General features: G+C 40.5%; 1 protein-coding gene across 1 annotated transcript in view; it reads left to right on the forward strand.

The window, feature by feature from the left end:
- Positions 1–20,373, forward strand: part of clstn1 (calsyntenin 1) — a 30,760-nt gene that overhangs the window by 9,498 nt on the left and 889 nt on the right. Inside the window, exons 2-16 of the mRNA XM_061074734.1 lie at positions 3,647–3,769; positions 7,590–7,785; positions 8,853–9,061; positions 9,717–9,866; positions 10,155–10,340; positions 10,454–10,702; positions 12,515–12,636; positions 12,760–12,922; positions 14,271–14,428; positions 14,765–14,913; positions 16,629–16,873; positions 18,164–18,334; positions 18,614–18,759; positions 18,913–19,048; positions 20,005–20,189. Coding sequence (XP_060930717.1) covers positions 3,647–3,769; positions 7,590–7,785; positions 8,853–9,061; positions 9,717–9,866; positions 10,155–10,340; positions 10,454–10,702; positions 12,515–12,636; positions 12,760–12,922; positions 14,271–14,428; positions 14,765–14,913; positions 16,629–16,873; positions 18,164–18,334; positions 18,614–18,759; positions 18,913–19,048; positions 20,005–20,189 — 2,588 coding nt within the window. The remainder of the gene's footprint in view (positions 1–3,646; positions 3,770–7,589; positions 7,786–8,852; positions 9,062–9,716; positions 9,867–10,154; positions 10,341–10,453; positions 10,703–12,514; positions 12,637–12,759; positions 12,923–14,270; positions 14,429–14,764; positions 14,914–16,628; positions 16,874–18,163; positions 18,335–18,613; positions 18,760–18,912; positions 19,049–20,004; positions 20,190–20,373) is intronic.

Genomic DNA, 20,373 nt, shown 5'->3' on the forward strand with positions numbered 1-20,373 from the left:
CCAGTTTCCGTGAATCACATCTCTGTTTCGCTGTGTCAGATGTTCTCTGCCAAGCAAGTCACAGCCCTACAAACGTTCTTCCTATTCACTGCAGGCTTGATGGGAGATGATGAAGCTGTCTTGTCAGAATGGCCTTGTTGGCAATTTCACACATCGTATGTGAGAATTTCACGCTTAAGATAAAATGGAGCTTAAGATTTTATTTCATTGGAGGTGTGTGTGAGAGTGAAAGGAGCTGTGATTTAAATGGTGATGCACAGCCGAAGTGCTGTTTGCAGTTGGGCATCTATACCTTCAATTAAGTGGGATCACATTCTGTGTGCTCTACAATTTGTAGGGCTGGGCGATATGTCACATTATTTGTCTTAAGATGAAAAGCCAATATTTGCTCCAATGTGAAGTTTGTGATTTGATTCTCTTTTTATGAGGAGAGAATGACAGAGAATGACAAATACTCAATCAATTTTGTGTGTAAACTCCTCTTTCAGACACAAAGCTAATTGGCTGTGACAGAGAATCTGACTACCAAAGTAACACACATAGATTTACCAGTGTCAGCTGGTCTTAAGCTTGTGTGCTTGTTTACCGTGGATTCAATTAATTAAAATGAAGTAAAACTCTTTTCCCATTTATTTTTAGGCCAATTCCAAATGGTCTAGATGGAGATGTTAGATTACGGGAAACAACATTAAATTCAATCAACCAGAGAAGACCCAGGCCATGTCTGTTCAATCAGCTGTTTTTATAGGTCACGATTAGACTCAAATGTTTGGCATCAACCTCCAGGAGCTTTAAATGTGTTGCTTGATGTTGCACCATTCAGTATTGATCCTGGTTCAGTGCACTTCGAACGGAGGATGGACCTGTATTAAAGCCACTGTGACTCTGTGGAAGCTAAAGCAGATTATTGTAGTAGTCTGGCCTGGCAATCTGTCTAAAGACATCCACTTCACTTCAGACGACTTATTGGGCTTGATCAATTCCAAATCACCGGCAAACAAGGCACTTAAGCACTGCATGCGCAGGACAAGATTAACCAGAGATTTAAAGTGATAGGAAATCCTTATGCAGCTCGGCCATGAAGCGAAAAGTTCTTTATTTTGGCTAAACCTTAAAACACAGTTTGAGTCTATATAATATTTTTCGTTTTGTCCCCTCACCTCATTATCTGTCTTCTATCATGTCAAATTGATAATAAACTAAATAAACACATCCAAAAATACTCACTTTAATAATGTACTTATATATATCAAATTAATGTTGTTTATTCAGTCATTAAACATAAAAAATACTCTATACTTTCTGCATCGACAAGTTTTAAAAGCATGTCTACTAAAGCCTTTAAGATACCATGAAAAAACCTCTCACAGAATAAAATGACAGTATGTTGGGTAATTCCCATTCATGGTGATGCCCACGTCAACCAATCCTGTGCAAGTAGCTTGTAATTAATTTTCATTGATCGTGTAATCACTGAGAATTACACTAAATTACGTAACTACACAACGCAACTCATTTGCTTATCTGAAATTGGATTTGGCAGATTGACATTTAATGCTTTGTGAAAACCTTGCCATCTTAAATTTACGCTTTTGTAGATTTCCTTTATATCTGGCTACTGTTTGAAGCTCAAAATATAACAGATAATGAATATATGATGTGGAGGCTTTTTTAAACCATGAAACAACTGTGGACTATGCAAAACATATTTCAGTTTGGATTTAATTGGGAAATGCTGATGTGATGCTTAATTATTAAATGGTGAGGACATAACTTTATTTTAAGAGTTTGAAATACACATACTTGCAGTTCACACATTGACCCACAGGCACATGTGCCAACAACATTTATGTTTTGGCAACCTAAGCAGATACTTGAATTTCACCAGCTTTCTGCAACAGAGACACAGTAATTAAGCCACTGCCTAGGACTGGAGGCTGGAGGATGTGCCACAGAATTATCGACACAGAAGTCGAACATTCATCCCAACTTAAGCCATCAGTTGCTGCTCTGACTGGCTTCTAGTCTTTTAATGTTAACCTTGTGGATCTCATTGAAAAATACCATGTTTTTCATGACCTGAGGTCACTTAATGTTTGCTGTGATAACCTCTTGACAGCTCATTTGTAGCATCGGGATGTTCCTCTATGAATCAAAAAAAAACTCATATATCTACAAGCAGTTTATGATACCTAATGAATAATTTTTGATTAATTATGACGTAACTTTGAGCCCCATGCTAATTAAAGTGTGGTCAATGACATCTTGCTGTTGATTGAAGGCTTACATGGCCTAGCTTAAATGCAAGATGGGGCCACATTGAATTTATTATGATTTCCACACCTTCCGGATTTAATGAATCATAATTGGATAAAAAAAAAAAAAAAATGATATAACATTTCAAAGCCATGGATCAATAAGTGTGATCAAACATTAAAAAAGTAGCAATTCTTGTTAATAGGTCTTGCACAAAAGTTGCAGCCCTCATAAATTTTGGGTGATACTGTCCCTGAACTAAACCTATCATCCTGAAATCCAGGGAAGAGTTACATAAATGATTTTCACATACTTGCAAAAGCATTTGCTGTCCTCAGGAAAGGTGCCTATAGTTTGGTTAGCTCTGCCAGAGCTGCTGTCGCCTACAGCGTTCTGTCAGCCAGAGTTAGCATCGCCTCTGCAGATCAGTAGTACAGGAATGTTATCCTCTCCTCTCACTCTGGAGTGAGCACATATTGGCTGTAAGAGAGCTGCATATCCCCTGCGTCAGTACTGTTCTCTAAATCAGCCCAAATATGTCACTCACTGCAGCTTTTTCTGCAGCCGCCAGTTAGGACAGTTTGCTGTCTGTAGCTTTAATGCTTCCCAGGTTGAGTAGCTCACTGAGCTGTAAACGGCACAGCTAATGCTCCACAAAGCCACCCTGAAAGTACAAGGCTCTGTTCAGACCTGGTAGGTCTGTGAACATTCAAGATGTATGGTTTTATTCTAGATCTAATCACCCACTTTGAGGTGGCCTGTGACGCATATGTTTAGCTGACGTCATATGAACCACCACAGTTACACAATGAAAGGCAAATTATTTTTAAACATCTGTGTTTTCATACATATTGATTTTCTTTTTTTGCTATTGCGAATAGTAATATCTCAAGACTCACGCACTTAAATCGACTTGCATCACTTTGTGAACAAAGAGAATGCCGATGTTTATTTGCATATAGAGCGAGGAAGTGAGATCCAATCACAAGCTGACTCATGTCTTGTGTAACTGTCTAACTTAAAAATATCGCCTCGTAGTCAGATGATTGTTTGTTTTGAGATGTTTGTTAATGTCAAATTGTTCTTGGGTCCCTGATGGCTGTGCCATTAGTGTGTGAATGGGATGTGATGGCGTACTACTATATATATATTTATGCTGTATATATGGGTGTGTTTGCAGCTTGTATTATAAAGAGCTTTGAGTGGTCATTAAGACTGGTAAAGCATTACATGAATCTAGTACATTTACTATTAAGGGTTCAGAAAAAAAGATGGAAATTGCTCATTTGTGCCATTGGGAGATAAACAAGACATCTCAGGACAGAACTAATTAGCAGAGACTTTTCTTCTGTATAGTGAACACTAATGTTTCTCTTTCTGTCTCTAACAGTCAATAAGCACAAACCATGGATTGAGACGACGTACCATGGGATCGTAACAGAAAACGATGAGAAAGTGCTACTGGACCCCCCTCTAATTGCACTGGACAAGGATGCTCCTCTACGCTATGCAGGTGAGAGAGGAGATGTAATGCTGCTGCTGTTGTTCCTCATACCTCAGCTTCAATTAACCTAAAATTACTTCTTATTTCACACTAAATAAAGGAGAAAACAAACTTAAATGACTCCGAACCATTCAAGCTTTGAGATCATGTTACATCTAATGGATGGAGAATTTATAATGTGATTTACTTTTACAATTCAGTCTCATTGTTGTATGTGTTTTAAACACACATTGAGTTTTGATTTATTAAACAAATCATTCTTGAAAATGAAAAAAAGCTTTTTTAACATGGAATTGGAACCAGCGTAATGCCTTATATAATCCATAACTCATTTTTCTGGGATCTGGGTTATTATTTAGAATATATGTTCATTTATATTAAATTAACACCATCTCAGTAGTGCAGGAGATAACACCTTTGCTCAAATTGAATAATTATTTAATGCACTTCTGGTAGCAGACTTGTGTGACTCAATTGCTTTCTGCAAATTGAATTATTATGACATGGCTGTCATACTGACGCACAGCTGGTTTCCATAACCACCAGATTTTCCCTTTTGATATTCAGATCAAAATACCCTTTCATGTCGTTTTCCCCTCCCAGTGGTGGGACACAATTAGTGTGCTTTATGTACAGAGGCAGCGTTAGCTCTGGGGCTTTTTAATCACATCAGGATTGACTTTGGCCAGAACTCAAAGCACCACAGCAGTGGAAATGATTTCCCACCATTTCAAATCACATGAGTTGTGTGATCTTTAGTCTGCTATTCTCCTCGCACTCTGTGCTCTCACCCCACTAGATATGACCATTTTATCTTGCATAACCTCTCCTGATTTTGCAAGTGAGGCGTTAACATCCACGTGTCAGAGAAGATGCCAAATGTAATATCTTTCACAAAGTTGTGGGAAATGTGACAGCTCACAGAAGCTGTTCAGCCTAGAAGCACTCAGCCTATAAGGTGGACGGCATCAATAAGAGGCCCATCATTTCTGAGGGTCAAGGAATTTAATAAATTCCCATTCTCTGCATGTTTGTCACCTTTCACAGTAAATTAGCATTGAATGCAGAGCCTGGTTGTCCCTCTTCTTTCAGTGGAGGGGCTCCCTTGTTGATGAGCAGGACTTTTGCGAATGGACTGCGTGTCCCTGTGAACATGCTCTCTGGAGACAGAGCGAGCAATCTGGCCTCACGTGGCAGCAGAAGTGACTAGCTCTGCTGTGCCAGGCTCTTTCTAGTCGGCCCATCTGTGCCAACAAACAGGGTTCACTGTAAAGCTGACCCACAGGCCATGCAAAAGTCCAATCACAGGCTCTTAAGTCAGATCAGCGTGAATAGGTGAGCCTTCAATGAGAGAGGAGCCCCTGTAGCGGTTTGCACTGTGTGTTTAGGGCCATACAGTGAGGCTGTGTTTCTGTGTGTTGTATGTATGTGTGGTACTTGAGGTCAGTTGATTGGACCTTAAATACAGTTTTGTTTAGTTCAAACCAAAACACACCAATGGAGGAAAAATAATAGACAAGCTGAGAGAAAAAAATTGTTTTCCTGCAGCACATGTCCTGCAAATGGGTTCATTAGACACCACTGAACAACAGCATTTGGATCCATTTTCCTGTAAATAGAAATTACGTCACTGTATTTATTATTTATTTATAAGCACCAACAGCTAAATGACCGGTGCATGTCAAGACTAAAATCAATACATAACAGTCTCTATGATGGCTGACCTGATCTGAGATGAGAGGCCAGTGTGACCAGGAACAAGCTGAGGAATTCCTAAAGCCTTAATGTGAGCTGGTCATTAGAGCTCACTAGAGAACACAAAGGCCCACAACTCCCCCACAGCGTGACTGGCCCCGGACAGCAGCCCCTAATGTGACAAACCATTTTGTTTAGTAGGTGAAAACAAAATGACCCCGTCCATCTCACTGGAGGCCCTGACAGGCCGTAAACAAACAGCCAAGCAGAAAAAATAATTCTTCATTCATTTGAATGGGAGAAAAGGTCTCAAAGTGTTGGATCCTTCTGGATGCAGGACTCAATTAATTAAAAAAACTGATGAACTAGTTTCCACAAATGTAATTGTGATGTTTTTTAAACCGCAAAGACTCATCCATCTGTTTTAAACCATACTTTCTTTCAACTGGCAGCATATTCTTTGCTTGTGAAGGGTTTTGTGAGCTTATAGAGTGTCTCTCCTTCCTGTCCTCCTTGTGTTTTCTCTGAGCTTCCAACTCTTCTTCTAACTGATCTGGATTTATCTTCTCTCCCTTCCTTGTAGAGAGTTTTGAGGTGACCCTCACTGATGAAGGTGATCTTGGGCTCTTTCTTCTGCCTTGTGCTTAGTTGTTACTATTAACCCACTAACGCAAAAAACAAATAAAACAAACAGCATCCACACATTTACACAGCAACTCCCGCCATGCTCCGTAATCTCCCCATTTGGTTTTCTTGATTTTGGTTTTTTTCTCACCCTGAATATGTTGACGTTCCAACATCTTGAAAAGTGTGATGTGGGGCTGACTCTACTTAGAAATATCTGTGCATGAGACATCCATTGCAGTTTGCAGACCCTAACAGTTTTTCAGCTGTCACCAGGAAACGGAGCGCTGCTTAAAACAGGAGTTGTCAGTCACTCTGCTGTCATTCTGTCCAATACAATCCAATTTAAGACAGTTAAATAAAAAAAGTAAGACGATGATTTCAGAACCTATGAAGTCAATTGGAGCCGAAATTCACAATGGATTTGATATTTAAAGAGAAGAAACGTTCTGAAAGTGAACGTCTCAAAGGCACTGACATGTTCGTCTTGCCTCTATGTGACAAATCAGGTCTGAGCAGCTACAGTGACTCCTGTGGATTTTTCTCACATTCAAATCTTCAAATGAAAGCTGCTGAGATTGTTAACTAATGCAAACTCTCTCTTCTGCAAAGTTTCTGTTGTTGCATCTTTGCCTCAGTGGATCTCTTTGAGTTAAATCTTCACCACTAATCTTTACCATTAGCATGGCTGCAGTTGTCATTTGATGTGGATGTCAAGCAAGTTGATATTTCTAACCCCAGTTCTCATCCAGTACTTTTCTGTTTGAATACTGTTACCGGTTCAGTTCTTTATGATTTTATTTGAATTAATTTTCCAGTAGTTTCGGGTGAGAGGCAAAATTACACAGGAAGACTTCTTTCAATTACGAAAAAATGAATATTATAATGGAGGTGTTGTCTGAGATTTTTTTTCTTTCACAGACCTTTTGGGGTTTGATGGCTGAATTGATGCTGGATCCCTTTTACACAATGTTCTCTATTGTAAAGAGTTAACATTTTGCTTTAATTTTCCTTTTATTTATGTTAATTTATTCCTGATTAGATCGTTTGTAATTTTTATTCATAACAGAGAGAAATGACCTTCTAATATTGTTCTTGATGTACTTACTTTATACTTGGTTTCATGAATTTTGAGTATCTCAAGTATTCCTGTGAAATGCCTGTCCACATCTTTTCAGTTTCTGCCTGCATGACTGGATGCAATGTTTTTAAGTGGCTTGGAAAAGACACTTTTGTACTGATACTAGATATCCCACACCCTCTCCCGACCCCCCTCCCCCAAAACTACTCACCCATATGACAGTGCTTTTGGGCTTCCTCCACAGACACCACCCATCCCAATCTACAAATCCCCGGCTCCCAAAAAACTGTGGCTGATCTTTTTCTTTTCTTTTTTTGCGTGAATTTATGGTTTCTTTGCTTGAACATAATTGTTCATTTTGAACAATGTAATTTCCCATCTGTCGTCAGTTATCTGAGCAAAGTCTCCTTTGGCTCTTGACGTGTTCAGGTGAGATTTGCGGCTTCAGGATCCACGGGCAGAATGTCCCCTTTGAGGCAGTGGTCCTTGACAAGTCCACTGGCGAGGGGGTCATCCGGACCAAGGAAAAGCTGGACTGTGAGCTGCAAAAGGAGCACACCTTCACCATCCAGGCTTACGACTGTGGAGAGGGTCCTGATGGTGCCAACATGAAGAAGTCCCACAAGTGAGTCACCCGTTGCCAGTTCACAAGGCCCTTTGCCTAAACTGAGTCCTAACCTTTTCTCAAGCTGTTTTCAGACATTAACCCTGAAAACATTTACGACAATAGGGTCCGGACACTCTCCAGATTTTGCCTTTCATTTATGCAGAATGCAGCAGGAGATTGTCCGAGTCTGACGAGCCGTGAGTAGAACATGCAGGAGGCAGGACATAATATATAATTTCCGCTGGGAATAGCACATTTTAACCAAAAGCTCTTGAATCTCGTCTTCACATGTTAGAAACTACATAATTTATGGTGAATTCTCCAGAGTTTTCCTGCTGTATTCTCACATGGACTCAGACTCAGACATTCGATAGACATTTACTATCGGGCTGGCGGGAGAAACTCGGAGAAAGTCTGCAGCTGACTTGGATATTTGCATTCTCTTATACAGCCACAGTCTTAAATATTAAATATTAAACTGAAGTCTACCCTCTCACATCTATGTAGGCTTAATCTTTCAGATGTAACTCTTGAGGTGCAGCTCACATGAAATTTACCCATTTGCTGTGGAAAGTGACAGCAAAGCAAACGACAGAACTGTGAATACTGTTCTGTTCTGGTTTTTATTATTTTACCATGAATTCAAAAGCTAAATTATTATTTCATTGATGTGCTGGAACTGTTGACGCAGTGATGCCCAAAGCATAATTGTACGAAATATGTCAGTAGCTATGGTAACAAGAATGAAAGAATACAGTTGTGGAAATAGCCTTTGTGTCTGTTGCAACTGTCAGAAAACACAAGAACGACAAAAATAATTTACAATTCAAGGCTGGCATCAAACAGCATAGAGCTTCATATGCATATCCATAGCTACCGGAAATATTCCTTTTTATTACACAGATTAAGACATTTCTTTTATTCTCCTCTTTCTTCATGACCCCTTTAAATAAATAAATGGATCTCAAAATCATCATGAAGTATGATGATAGAATATTTTTGCTTGGGTTATATTTTTTTTCATGAAGTATGTCTTTTGAACATCCCCAGTTGCCAGTGCCCTAACTTTGAAATGTCCCTATCAGGGCCACCGTCCACATACAAGTGAACGACATCAACGAGTATTCACCCGTGTTCAAGGAGAAGTCCTACAAAGCCACCGTTATCGAGGGAAAGAAGTATGACAGCATCCTGAAGGTGGAGGCAGTGGACGCCGACTGCTCGTTCCAGTTCAGCCAAATCTGCAACTACGAGATTGTCACCCCTGATGTGCCCTTCACCGTCGACAAAGAAGGTGAGGACCATCACTTAAGTCTTATTGGGGAAAAAGCTGCAGTGTGCCTAAGAGCCAGCAATTTTATTCAAACACATCACATCGCCTATCGATCTGTGTAAACAATGGTGCCAAAAGACTGTCATTTAAAATTCACTTGTGAAACAATGTCCATCTCCTTGAAATGTCGCCCGCACTGGTCAGTGATTTGTATCCGGCTGCAGGATTGTTTCTGTGTCTTGTTAAACAAAATGAAAGATCCAGTGAAATACAACATCAGAAATCCAGGCTAAGCTGATCTGATGCTGGTTCTGATAAAGAGGAAATACAAACAGGTGATACAGGGGCTAGAATTCACAATGATTCATAATGTTGGTGATAGTGTTCAACTGTGATAGTTTACGATGGGAACAAATTAACCTCAGATAAGATCTAAACTTAGCGAAGCAAATGCCATTACATTCTTTTAATAACATAAATACTGATCACATTCTCATGACTTGGTAAAGTCTGACAGTGAACCCCTTTTTGTGCATAGATTTCTATTCCGTATTTCTGCTTAATGTAATATATATAACATAATATGTCATGTTTGGGTGGGCTGCTTAGAAAAAAATGTTATACCTGTTATCTGATCTGTTGCCTCATTCAATGTTATTTCACTTGCTTTGTTCAGGCTTCATTAAGAACACAGAGAAACTGAGCTACGGCAAGGAGCGCATGTATAAGCTGACTGTGACCGCCTACGACTGTGGAAAGAACCGTGCCTCAGAGGACGTGCTGGTCAAGATCAGCGTCAAACCCACCTGCAAACCCAGCTGGCAAGGTAGCAAAGCTCTCCTCTACTTGCTGTAGCTCAACATTCATCACTAGTTAGGTGTGTCTTTGATGAACCAAAGCCATCTACCAACTTAACACAGGTTGCCATTGTCAAAAAGGTCATTTTACTCCTTTGTAAAGAGGCCTTTTCTCATGTGTGAAAGAACTGAAGTACTTGTTAATGGACAATTACTGTTGACAGCCTCTGTATTGACTGCTCACGTTTTGTCTGTGCTGTGCTGAAGGATCCATTTTCACTCCATTTTCATTTTCACACTCAATCTTCCTCTTTCAGGCTTCAATAAGAGGATTGAATATGAGCCTGGCACTGGTAGCCTGGCCCTTTTCCCCAGCATGCACTTGGAGACCTGTGATGAACCAATCACCTCTATCCGAGCCAGTATTGAACTGGAAACCAACCATATCGGGAAGGGCTGTGACCGTGACACCTATTCTGAGAAGTCTCTGCACAAGCTGTGTGGTATGTAATTTCTCCACAGGGAATGGTTATTGTCAACCGATGGAATAACAGTTATTGTAATATTCTCAAATGCCCAATATAATTGCATCTGCCCCATTTTATTTTTTTTCCAGGTGCGAGCTCTGGTACAGTGGAGCTCCTCCCTGCACCTAGCAGCTCTGCCAACTGGACGGTCGGGCTGCCCACCGATAACGGGCACGACAGTGACCAGGTGTTTGAGTTCAATGGTACCCAGGCCATCAAGGTCCCCGAGGGCATGGTGAGCACCAGCCTGAAGGAACCCTTCACCATCTCTGTGTGGATGAGACATGGCCCCGGGGCCCATGAGAAGGAGACCATCCTCTGCAACTCTGACAAGACAGGTAACATCTTCAAAGCTGTTAGGAAGAAATTGGACATGAGGTTTGATTGTTGCCTCATTTCAGTTTATTTTACTGATTTTCTAATATGAAGACTATTGGTACATGACCACATTACACAACATTAACTTGTTATGTCATATTTTTAAGTCAAACTTTAAATTTTAAATGTGAATATACCTTTAATTAAACAGTCAAATAAAATTATCTCATTGTGCCTTTGGACTCTAGTGCTGGAAATACATTGAGGCAGTGCACAAAAATACATTACACTTGTACCGTACCAATATTGTATTGTACCAGACTGTAATCAATTATCTGAAAATGTCAGCATCCTGTATTGAATTCAAATGGCTGGTGTCTACTGAAGGTGACAAAACTAAGTGACATACTCATTGTTGCTGCACATGTCATTTCTTAAATATAATATCTATATATCTAATAAGCTAATAAGTAACTTTAGGCTCTAAGCTCCTTGATCTTACTGACTTTAAAGTCTGCATCCTGGCCAGAGAGGGGGGGGGCAGTTCATCAGCCTCTATCCGATTGCTTATGTAAGAAGGATTACATCAGAACGGCTGCGGCCTGGACAGGAACCTTCCATAGCCATGATCTCAGCACCGTTCATGACGACCATTCAACACACTGTCTGCTTCACAGAAACATTAATGTTTCACTTTTAAATACTAACTGTGAAACAAAAAATCATGTTCACTTCAAAATGTATTTGTTATTTTGTGGTAAATTCATTACAATTCGCATCATAACTCACCAAAGTGTCTTAAAACTTCTAACCTTATTTGTCCATCCGCTTCAATAAACCAGTATTATTGTTCACAAAAAGCAAACAGACAAATCTTAATATTTGTGAAACTCGGTTGAGCAAATTGTTGTTTTTTAATAAGAAGCTGGTCATTCATTTTTACAGAGTGAAAATATAAATTTAGTTTGTGTTTGTTAAAGGTTTAGTGTGTAGAACTTAGTGATATCTTGTGGTGAAGTTGCATGTTGAAGCTGAATACCACTCACACACCCTACCCATCCAAACATGATAGAGAACCTGTGGAAGCCTTCAGTCGTCATAAAAACTGTAAAAAAAAAACACGGTGGCCTACATAGATGCACTCCTGGTGTACATATAAAGTATTTAAATATAAAGGAAATTAAACAATTCATAAAATTTAGATGATTACCCAAGAAACTACAAATTCACTGTATATTTAAAAGATCTAAATCTATAACCGAATGCGCACTAATTATAGCGCAATGTATTGACACTTTCTAAAATACTAAGCCTATGGATATATATATTAAGAAAAGCACAAAAATGTAATGTACAGATCAATCTCAACTCTTTGATTCTGTCGTTTTTTGAGGCCTTCCTCTGAGAAAATAAGCTGTAGTTTCATTTCCAGGTCACAGAACAATACGTAGGGTAACATCTCTGTCTGTGTGAGAACCTGTGAAGGCATTCTTTGAATCAGCAAGTGGTATTATTTTCATGAGCTCATTACAAATCCCAGTAGTTACATATTTCAGATGGATTAAGCTCCATAGTTATGAGCTTGTGCTGGTAACTGTCAGAGCTCCCTTGTAATTTTCTTACTACTTCTGCGTAGAAAAAATAAATAACGATACCATTTCCCTCGAGATTTAAGATTTCCCCTCTATTATCTAACTGTGGTTAATGCCGTGGTGTTTTATAGATTCTGTGCATTAGTGTGTGCACTTGATTCAAAATAATCACCAATCTCCTGAATGTTTTGGTCCTGATATTTCACATCCCAGTTCCCTCTCTCATATTCTCCTCTGCAGAGATGAACAGGCACCACTACTCTCTCTACGTCCACAACTGCAGACTGATCCTTCTCCTCCGTCAGGATCCATCTGAAGCCGAGAACTACAAACCAGCCGAGTTTCACTGGAAACTTGACCAGGTCAGCCGCTTCTACCACCAAGCAGCCTGCGACAGCAAATTAAACTGCATTTAACTAAAGCTTGTTGTATTGTACTCTACAACTTTCACAGTGTGGATTTCAGCTCTGTTGTGTTACCCACAGGCGTGTGACAAAGAATGGCATCACTATGTGCTGAACGTGGAGTTCCCCACCGTGTCTCTGTTTGTGGATGGAACTACGTTTGAGCCCTTCCTGGTTACAGAGGACTACCCGCTGCACGCCTCCAAGATTGCATCTCAGCTCACGATTGGTGCCTGCTGGCAAGGTAAACTCTTAAAGCAAGAAAGGGAAATGAGTCTTAACTCTCTTGTTTGGCAAAAAGTTTCAATACGACTAAATCAGAAGCACAGAGACAATTAATGAAAAACATGAATTCCTGTTACATTTGACTGATAATTTGAATCTGTAACATTTAATTATGTTTAACAGATGATTAGTAAAAATATGCTGTAATGCTTCCTGGTAATCTGTTAGATTAACTCTCTTGCACCTCAACCTCGTATGTAGCGTCTGAATCTTTCCTGCAGATCCTCAATCTTCCCCTCTTTCTCTCCCTGCTCTCTTGTTTCTGTCCTTTACAGAAAACTCAGGACATGAAAATGACACTGAGACAGTCTCTGAGCCCACCTCAGGTTGCTCAAGTCTTTCCCTTACTCCTTGTGTCCACAATGTCCCACCATGCTAACTGCATTGTCACGCCATTTCCACTAGAATGATTCTCTCACATTCTAGATGCAGAATGAACTGTTTGATGTTTGCAGCATGATGCAGAATAGATGCAACCTTATTATTCGTTTTTGCATTTTCTTCACCCTCCATTTTTACGCTCTCCTCGCTGCAGCGGTGAGGCAGTTGTTTTTCTCTACAACCTGATACAGGAGCAGAACAAAAATAGACATAAAGCAAGTACAAAACTGACGTGGCTGCAGCATTTTGGATGTGCTGGCTTGCCTTTCAGAACGTGACCTTGGGGTCAGCTCCTCCATATCAGATAGCAGAGCTGTGCGCACACAAACACACACACACACACACACTGCGTGACCTTGAGATTTGAAAGTCCAGGTTTGTTTCTGACTCACTGCTGTGGTGCAGATTTATGCTCATTATTGTTCAGCAAGAAGACAACACGGTTGTTTCACCTTTAACCCGACAGGATTTTTGCACCTCACAGAAACACACAGTTATTGTGAAATTTCAAGCCTCCAAACTTCAGATATTCCACTATAGAAAAAGGTGACATAGGAGGATTAATTTCATCACTATCGTAGATAATCCCCACTTTGTTTTTCCTGTTTTTTCTCTGTTGACGCCATTTTTTTCCCAAAGTAAGGCAGCGGTTCACCCCGTTAATGCAGAAGTTGCATGTGTTTACTGTTTTGTATAAGCTCATCCATCATTGTTCTGTCATGCTCTCTGGGCCTCAGGCCTCGGAAGGGCACACATTCTAACTTGCATGAAATCCATTCACACCAGCGTTGCACATTGAGAAAGCATGCTTATATCACCTGGTAGAAAAGGTGAAGTTTGTGGAATATACACTTTAGTAGCTGCTTTTTTTACGTGTGTGTGTGTTTGACTGTTTTCCTTTCCACATCCTTTCCTGTTGTGTCCAGGCGGAAACGCTCGTATGGGTCAGTTTTTCCGAGGGAACCTTGCAGGGCTCATGATTCGCTCTGGAAAACTGGAGAACAAGAAGGTGATCGACTGTTTGTACACATGCAAGGAGGGCCTGGATGTGCAGCTGCCTGAGGAGGTCTCTTCAGCTGTCAAGGTGAGGACTCATTCAACCTCTGTCAGGCTGGATGTATTTGTGCTTCAAGAAGATGGTCTGTCTGTGGTTCTCAGCAATTTCAAGCTCAAGGAAAAGCAAAGTCTCTCAGCAGCTTTGGCAGATTGCATTTAAAATGTCTCAGATGACTCTCCTATTCAAGTGAATGGAAACGTGTTCTCCGAATTTTGGAGCTCACTGTTTATGTGTGATTTGTAAGCGGTTGAAGATTTTTTGAACAGTTTGTCAAGGCCTGAAGAAGTGTGATGAATTCAATCGGCTTTAGTAGACAATCTTGCCTCCAACTTCACAGTCCGTCACCATATTTTCTTCTCTCAGGTGGAGATCAACCCCAACCAGTCCTCTCTGACCGTGGAGGGCGACGACATCGATGCCTTTGACAAGGTCATGCAGCACATCTCCTATTTGAACTCTCGCCAGTTCCCCACACCTGGCATCAGGCACCTTCGCATCTCCACCACCGTCAAGTGAGTCACAGACGCCAAAAATGCTTCACCACTTGTTATTATCTTCTCTGCTCGGTTTCTATCTTGTCACCTCGTCTGTCTGTCAGTAGCAGCCCAATGTGCAAGAGACAGGTTATTTCTATCTCATAATCATTCAGAGAGGGTTCGTCTTTCTGCCTAAAATGTGAGGATGGTTTGTTGAACGAAACAGAGGTCAAAGGTTTTATCTGATTTCCATAACAGAGTAAACATGAGCTGTTTTGGTAGTGAAGGATTGTGCATTTTGATTTCTCTACCTCTATGATGTATATTTTTTTTAAGAATGTATATTAAGAGAGATAAATTCAGTAACAAAACAGTAGGACTATAACAGATAATAATGTATTAAAAAAACAAGTGTCGCGGTTTCTGCTGAGCCTAATCCAAGTTTCATATTTGTTTTCGTCTGCATACACACTAATCTGCATAAACTAAGTGTAACTGTGTTAACTGAGCAGTGTAAACCTTATGTCGAATGCTCCTCATACCTACAATTTCTACATGCCAGGGCAAATTTCTAACTGGTGGTGCTATTACTTCTAAATGAATGAAGAAAAACAACTGCAGTAAGCATTTTTATATGAAGAGCAGTTAGCAGTAGTTCCTCAATTTATTTTCCTTACTCTCAGTTGGCAGAACTGGTGGCTACAATTTATCACTTTCATTTGTCATGTTAGTTATGAACCTGTAACAGTTCATCTCAATGTTATGTCTTTCCTCAATAACCATGCTGACATATATCATGGAATCAGGGCGCCTTCAGTTGAAGCCGCTTATAGTGATCACATTTGTCCCGGGCCAAATTGAACACCATAAGAGCTTGATTACAATAACTGAATTGTGTAGCCTCTATATGAGAACTTAATGGAAAGTTAACGGCGGTTAAGGGTGATGTCACATTGAGCACAACCTGACACCGCTTCTTACCTTGTCTCTCTCACTCTCTCACAAACACATACACACACTGACCCAGACTTAGCTGACGTCTCTGACCCACTAAAGTTAAAACATTGATTTGTTTGAAATGACCTCCACGATATCGTTAATGATCACCACATAATGATCAAAACTTTTCTGCAAGGAGTAAAATCTTCCTTCATAGTTGTGCATTAATTCATAATTTAGCTCTTCTAGACTCAACTCACTCTCTCTCTCTTTCTCTCACGCAGACACATGCTGACACACACACCCACACACACAAACATGTGTACACATGTACTCAGACTGGGTAAAAACAACAGAATTTGTCATCTAAGCCAATGAATGCAGACCCGGAGAAGATGGCGGGGCGTGCTTGGTTTGGCTTGATTCGGTTGGCAGTGCGCAGAGCGAATGACAAAGACACAAACGGGAGCAATAAAATAACTGACAGAGCCAGCTAAAAACTTATCATTAATTTATTGTTATTTGTTTCTTTTACATTTAACAATAATGAAAAGAGCCCTAATGAACACTGTAAACGTACGATTTCATCACTACAACCAAATTATTTTAACAGCATTTGTATAAGCATGATTTGGTCCAAAGCTTTTAAATCCATATACACGGTTGATCACTATATCCATGATCATATATAGATATATATAGATATATAACATATAGATAATATATTTATATATATCTATATATCCGGTTTCCAATGTAACAAAAAAAAGATTTTGATTTCCAGGTATTTCATATTTTATCTTCCCCACCAGATGCTTTAATGAGGAGTCCTGCGTTTCGGTGCCAGATGCTGAGGGTTACGTGATGGTTCTGCAGCCCGAAGAACCAAAGATCAGCCTGAGCGGCATTGACCACTTCGCCCGCAGTGCTGCCGAATTTGAGAGCCAGGAAGGTGTGACGCTGTTCCCCGAGCTACGCATCGTGAGCACCATCACCCGTGAGGTGGAGGCTGACGCTGAGACTGAAGTCACGGAGGGAGCTGATGATGACCCCACGGGTAAGAGAAATGCATACAGGGCGCCTACATAACCTTTGATTATGTTAAAGAGGATTAGTAAACCCATTTTTCTCAGTGGATTATTGGTATTTTCACTTCATAGCCGGCTCAACCTCTCACTTAAATATGCTGACTTTCTACTTCAACGCTGCCGCATACTGTATGTAATCTTACTGCTGAACACGGTGAATGTGCAGTTGATGGCTTTGTAGACATATAGCAGCTCCTGAGGATTAGGTCTGGGGGATGAAGGGATTGGACAGACGGAACGAGTGGGCGGGAGTGAGAAAAGCGATAAGTTGTTTACAACTTTATGGGAGGGGTCAGTTGACCAGCCGTGCCATCTGTTAGGCCTGTACATGAGCTAAGAGCAGGAGAGACAATAGACATGCACCGAGGCTTACACAGATACAGGGAGATACCATGTCCTGTGGCGAACAGCAGGCCATGTGGGACAAAAGGGCTTACAGTGATCTCTTGCTATTACCTGCATTACCCTGCCCCACCTTACTCAACCAACAAATGACATGATTAAAAGTCACTTCCACAGTCCAAAGGTGCAAAACTGAAACTGCATGAAATAATCAGTTTGATGAGAAACAAGGTGATTATCACCTTTATTAGAAAAAAGAAATTTTTTTCCTGAGCTGTTTTTATGTGTCTTACAGCTCTGTTGTTAAAAAAGGTACATTGTAAGAAGATTAACCCAAAGTAACAGTTTTCAGATTTTTTAACAGTAAACATGGATAAAATTTGTTTTAAGAGCAGTGCGGTCAGCTTCAGTGAGTTAATGATGAAGGACAGATAGCAAAGATCACTGTATATGTGGTATAATTAGCTACTAGATATGTAAATGCATACTTAACCTATTTATATTTGAATTATGGACAATGTTATTAAAGCAGCTGAGGTTAGGCTGTTGTATCACCCTATATTAAATCTTCAAGATGAGGGTGATTCTTCGTTGTCTGCTCTTATCCCTCAATTGTTTTTTCTGGAGCATTCTCTGAATCTCTAAAATAAGACAGCTCACTGTTTTCCCCTGCTCTAAATTTTCACAACTTGTTGACTTGTCTTTGTACTTGACTTGTGAAGTGCAGCCAAATGGTTGTGTATCACATATTTCACATATACAGAAGAAGACTTGAGTCTAGCAGATTTTTCCAAATGCAAGGAAGTAATTCCAAGTCTTGGTGCATTCACACTTCAGAAGGAAAACATGTACAATACAGGCACAATGGACAAACCTGTAATGTACAACTCTTCACCTTGTTTCCTTTGTTCATTCAGTCCAAGAGGCAGTGGTGTCAGAGGAGATCATGCACAACCTGGATACGTGTGAAGTGAGTGTTGTGGGAGACGAGCTGGACGGGGAGCACGAGAGCCTGGAGGTGGACATGTCCCAGCTGCAGCCGCGCGGCCTGGAGATGAGCTCCTCTAACCTGGGCCTCGTCATCACAGGTACAGTGATGAGCACAGAGCAACTTCACATAGAAAGAAAAAGCTTTGTAATCTATATAATATAATGTGTAGCTTATTACAAACTATATTGTCTGTTTGTAGGCTTTTAAACTGTCTACTACAAAGATTTAAAGTCTGTTACTTACACTACATGATTCCTTTTTAAGGATACATTTCTAAATACTAAAAACATAATGGTCTCCCTCCAATAAGGACACACTTACTGGTTATTGCTGGTCAGATTTCTCTTTGACCCAAACTCCTCTCTCTGTGTTCCAGGTGTGAACACCATGGCCAACTACGAACAGGTTCTGCACCTGATCCGTTACAAGAACTGGCACACTGAGGCGCTGTTTGACAGGAAGTTCAAACTGGTCTGCTCTGAGCTCAACGGTCGCTACATCAGCAATGACTTCAAGGTTGAGGTACGACGTTTGGTCACGCAACAGTGACGCTTTCATACAAGAAGTATGAAAGAGTCACACAAAATGCCCATTTAAGCTTCATCTAAAATGGAGGGGTGTTGATGAGAGTTTGGGACGGTTTACAAATGTGGTCCTTATTTTGATTCTCTCTAGGTGAATGTTATCCACACAGCCAATCCTGTGGAGCATGCCAACAACGCCATGGTGCAGCCCAATTTCATTAACCCCATCCATCACGCCTCTGTGGATCTGTCTGGTCACAACCTGGTCAACGCTCACCAAGCCTCAGGTACTTCAACGTGAAGGATTTACATTTAAAATGTTGCACTACAACACAGAGCAATGTTTGGCCTTTTTATCATCAAACAAAACCAAATTAAGTCGATTGACGCTAAAGAAAAACATATTTCTCTCGTTTTGTTTATAGCTCTTCCAAAGATTAGCAATAAATTAAAGAAGAGGTCAAATTAAAGTTCAGCCTCCATCCAAGCAAACTCTGGTGTAGCACTGGTTCTAAAACATGTTAAAATTTTACTTTTTGTCTAAAAACAGATTATATATGATATACATGTATATATTTCACTTGTTGAATTGTGATTCCACTTGATCCTCTTTAAGTTGACAGCGGCCTGCTGAAGCTCCCTCCACTTGCAGTGTTTAATTTATCTGTTAAAGTTAATCCTCAACATCATAATCAAACTAGCAATCTGCTTAATTGTTGTGCTGTAGATAAATAGTTGGCCTCTGCTATGGCAAGCGTTACTGTAGCTGGATTACAGCCTATTAATTAGAAGTAGGGCATGTATGAAACATTGGCTGTTTGCCTGTTTTTTTTTTGTAACTGACACAAGTTGAGGGATTACACTTGAGTGCTGTCTGTGACATCTGTACAGGCGGCACAACCTTTTATTTCCCAGCTTTAGTAATCTTCCGAGCTGTCAGGCTCACTAAGTCTGCCATCACACAGGAGAGGCCCTTTGCTGCTAATATGGTGCAAAGTGGAGCATGTTTGGAGCAGAAAGGCAAAACTATTTAAAGAATCACACCTAGAGCTGCAGAAAGTGTTTAACTGCAGTTTACTAAGAACCATTTAACGCTGGCACTGACCCACCGTGAAACTGCAGCCCTTGAGACATGTAAGCTGGGTGTCACCACGTGAAGGGGTTTGAAGGTTTTTATGCGTCAATGTGCAAACTGTTCTTAGTATATGTCTAACCTCATTTTTGTGTGTTTGCGTCCTCACAGTTGTTCCCAGCGCTGCCACCATTGTCATTGTGGTGTGCGTCAGCTTCCTGGTGTTCATGATCATCCTGGGCGTGTTCCGCATCCGTGCTGCTCACCAGCGAACCATGACAGACCAGGAAAGTGGCAAGGAGAACGAGATGGACTGGGACGACTCGGCTCTCACCATCACCGTCAACCCCATGGAGGTAAAAAAAAATAAAAATGTTTGCAAGAAGGCAAGATTAATGAATTGACCAGTGAAAAGCTGTGGAACTGAAAATTCTGAGCTCAACTGAATGTGGCTGTGTCGCAGCTCAGACAGCTTTTCACCTGCTAATTCTCTTTGGGCAATGTGTGACCATAACCTCGATTTATCTGAGCTGTCATGAT

Source organism: Limanda limanda, chromosome 7, assembly GCF_963576545.1.
Source record: "Limanda limanda chromosome 7, fLimLim1.1, whole genome shotgun sequence".
NCBI lineage: Eukaryota > Metazoa > Chordata > Actinopteri > Pleuronectiformes > Pleuronectidae > Limanda > Limanda limanda.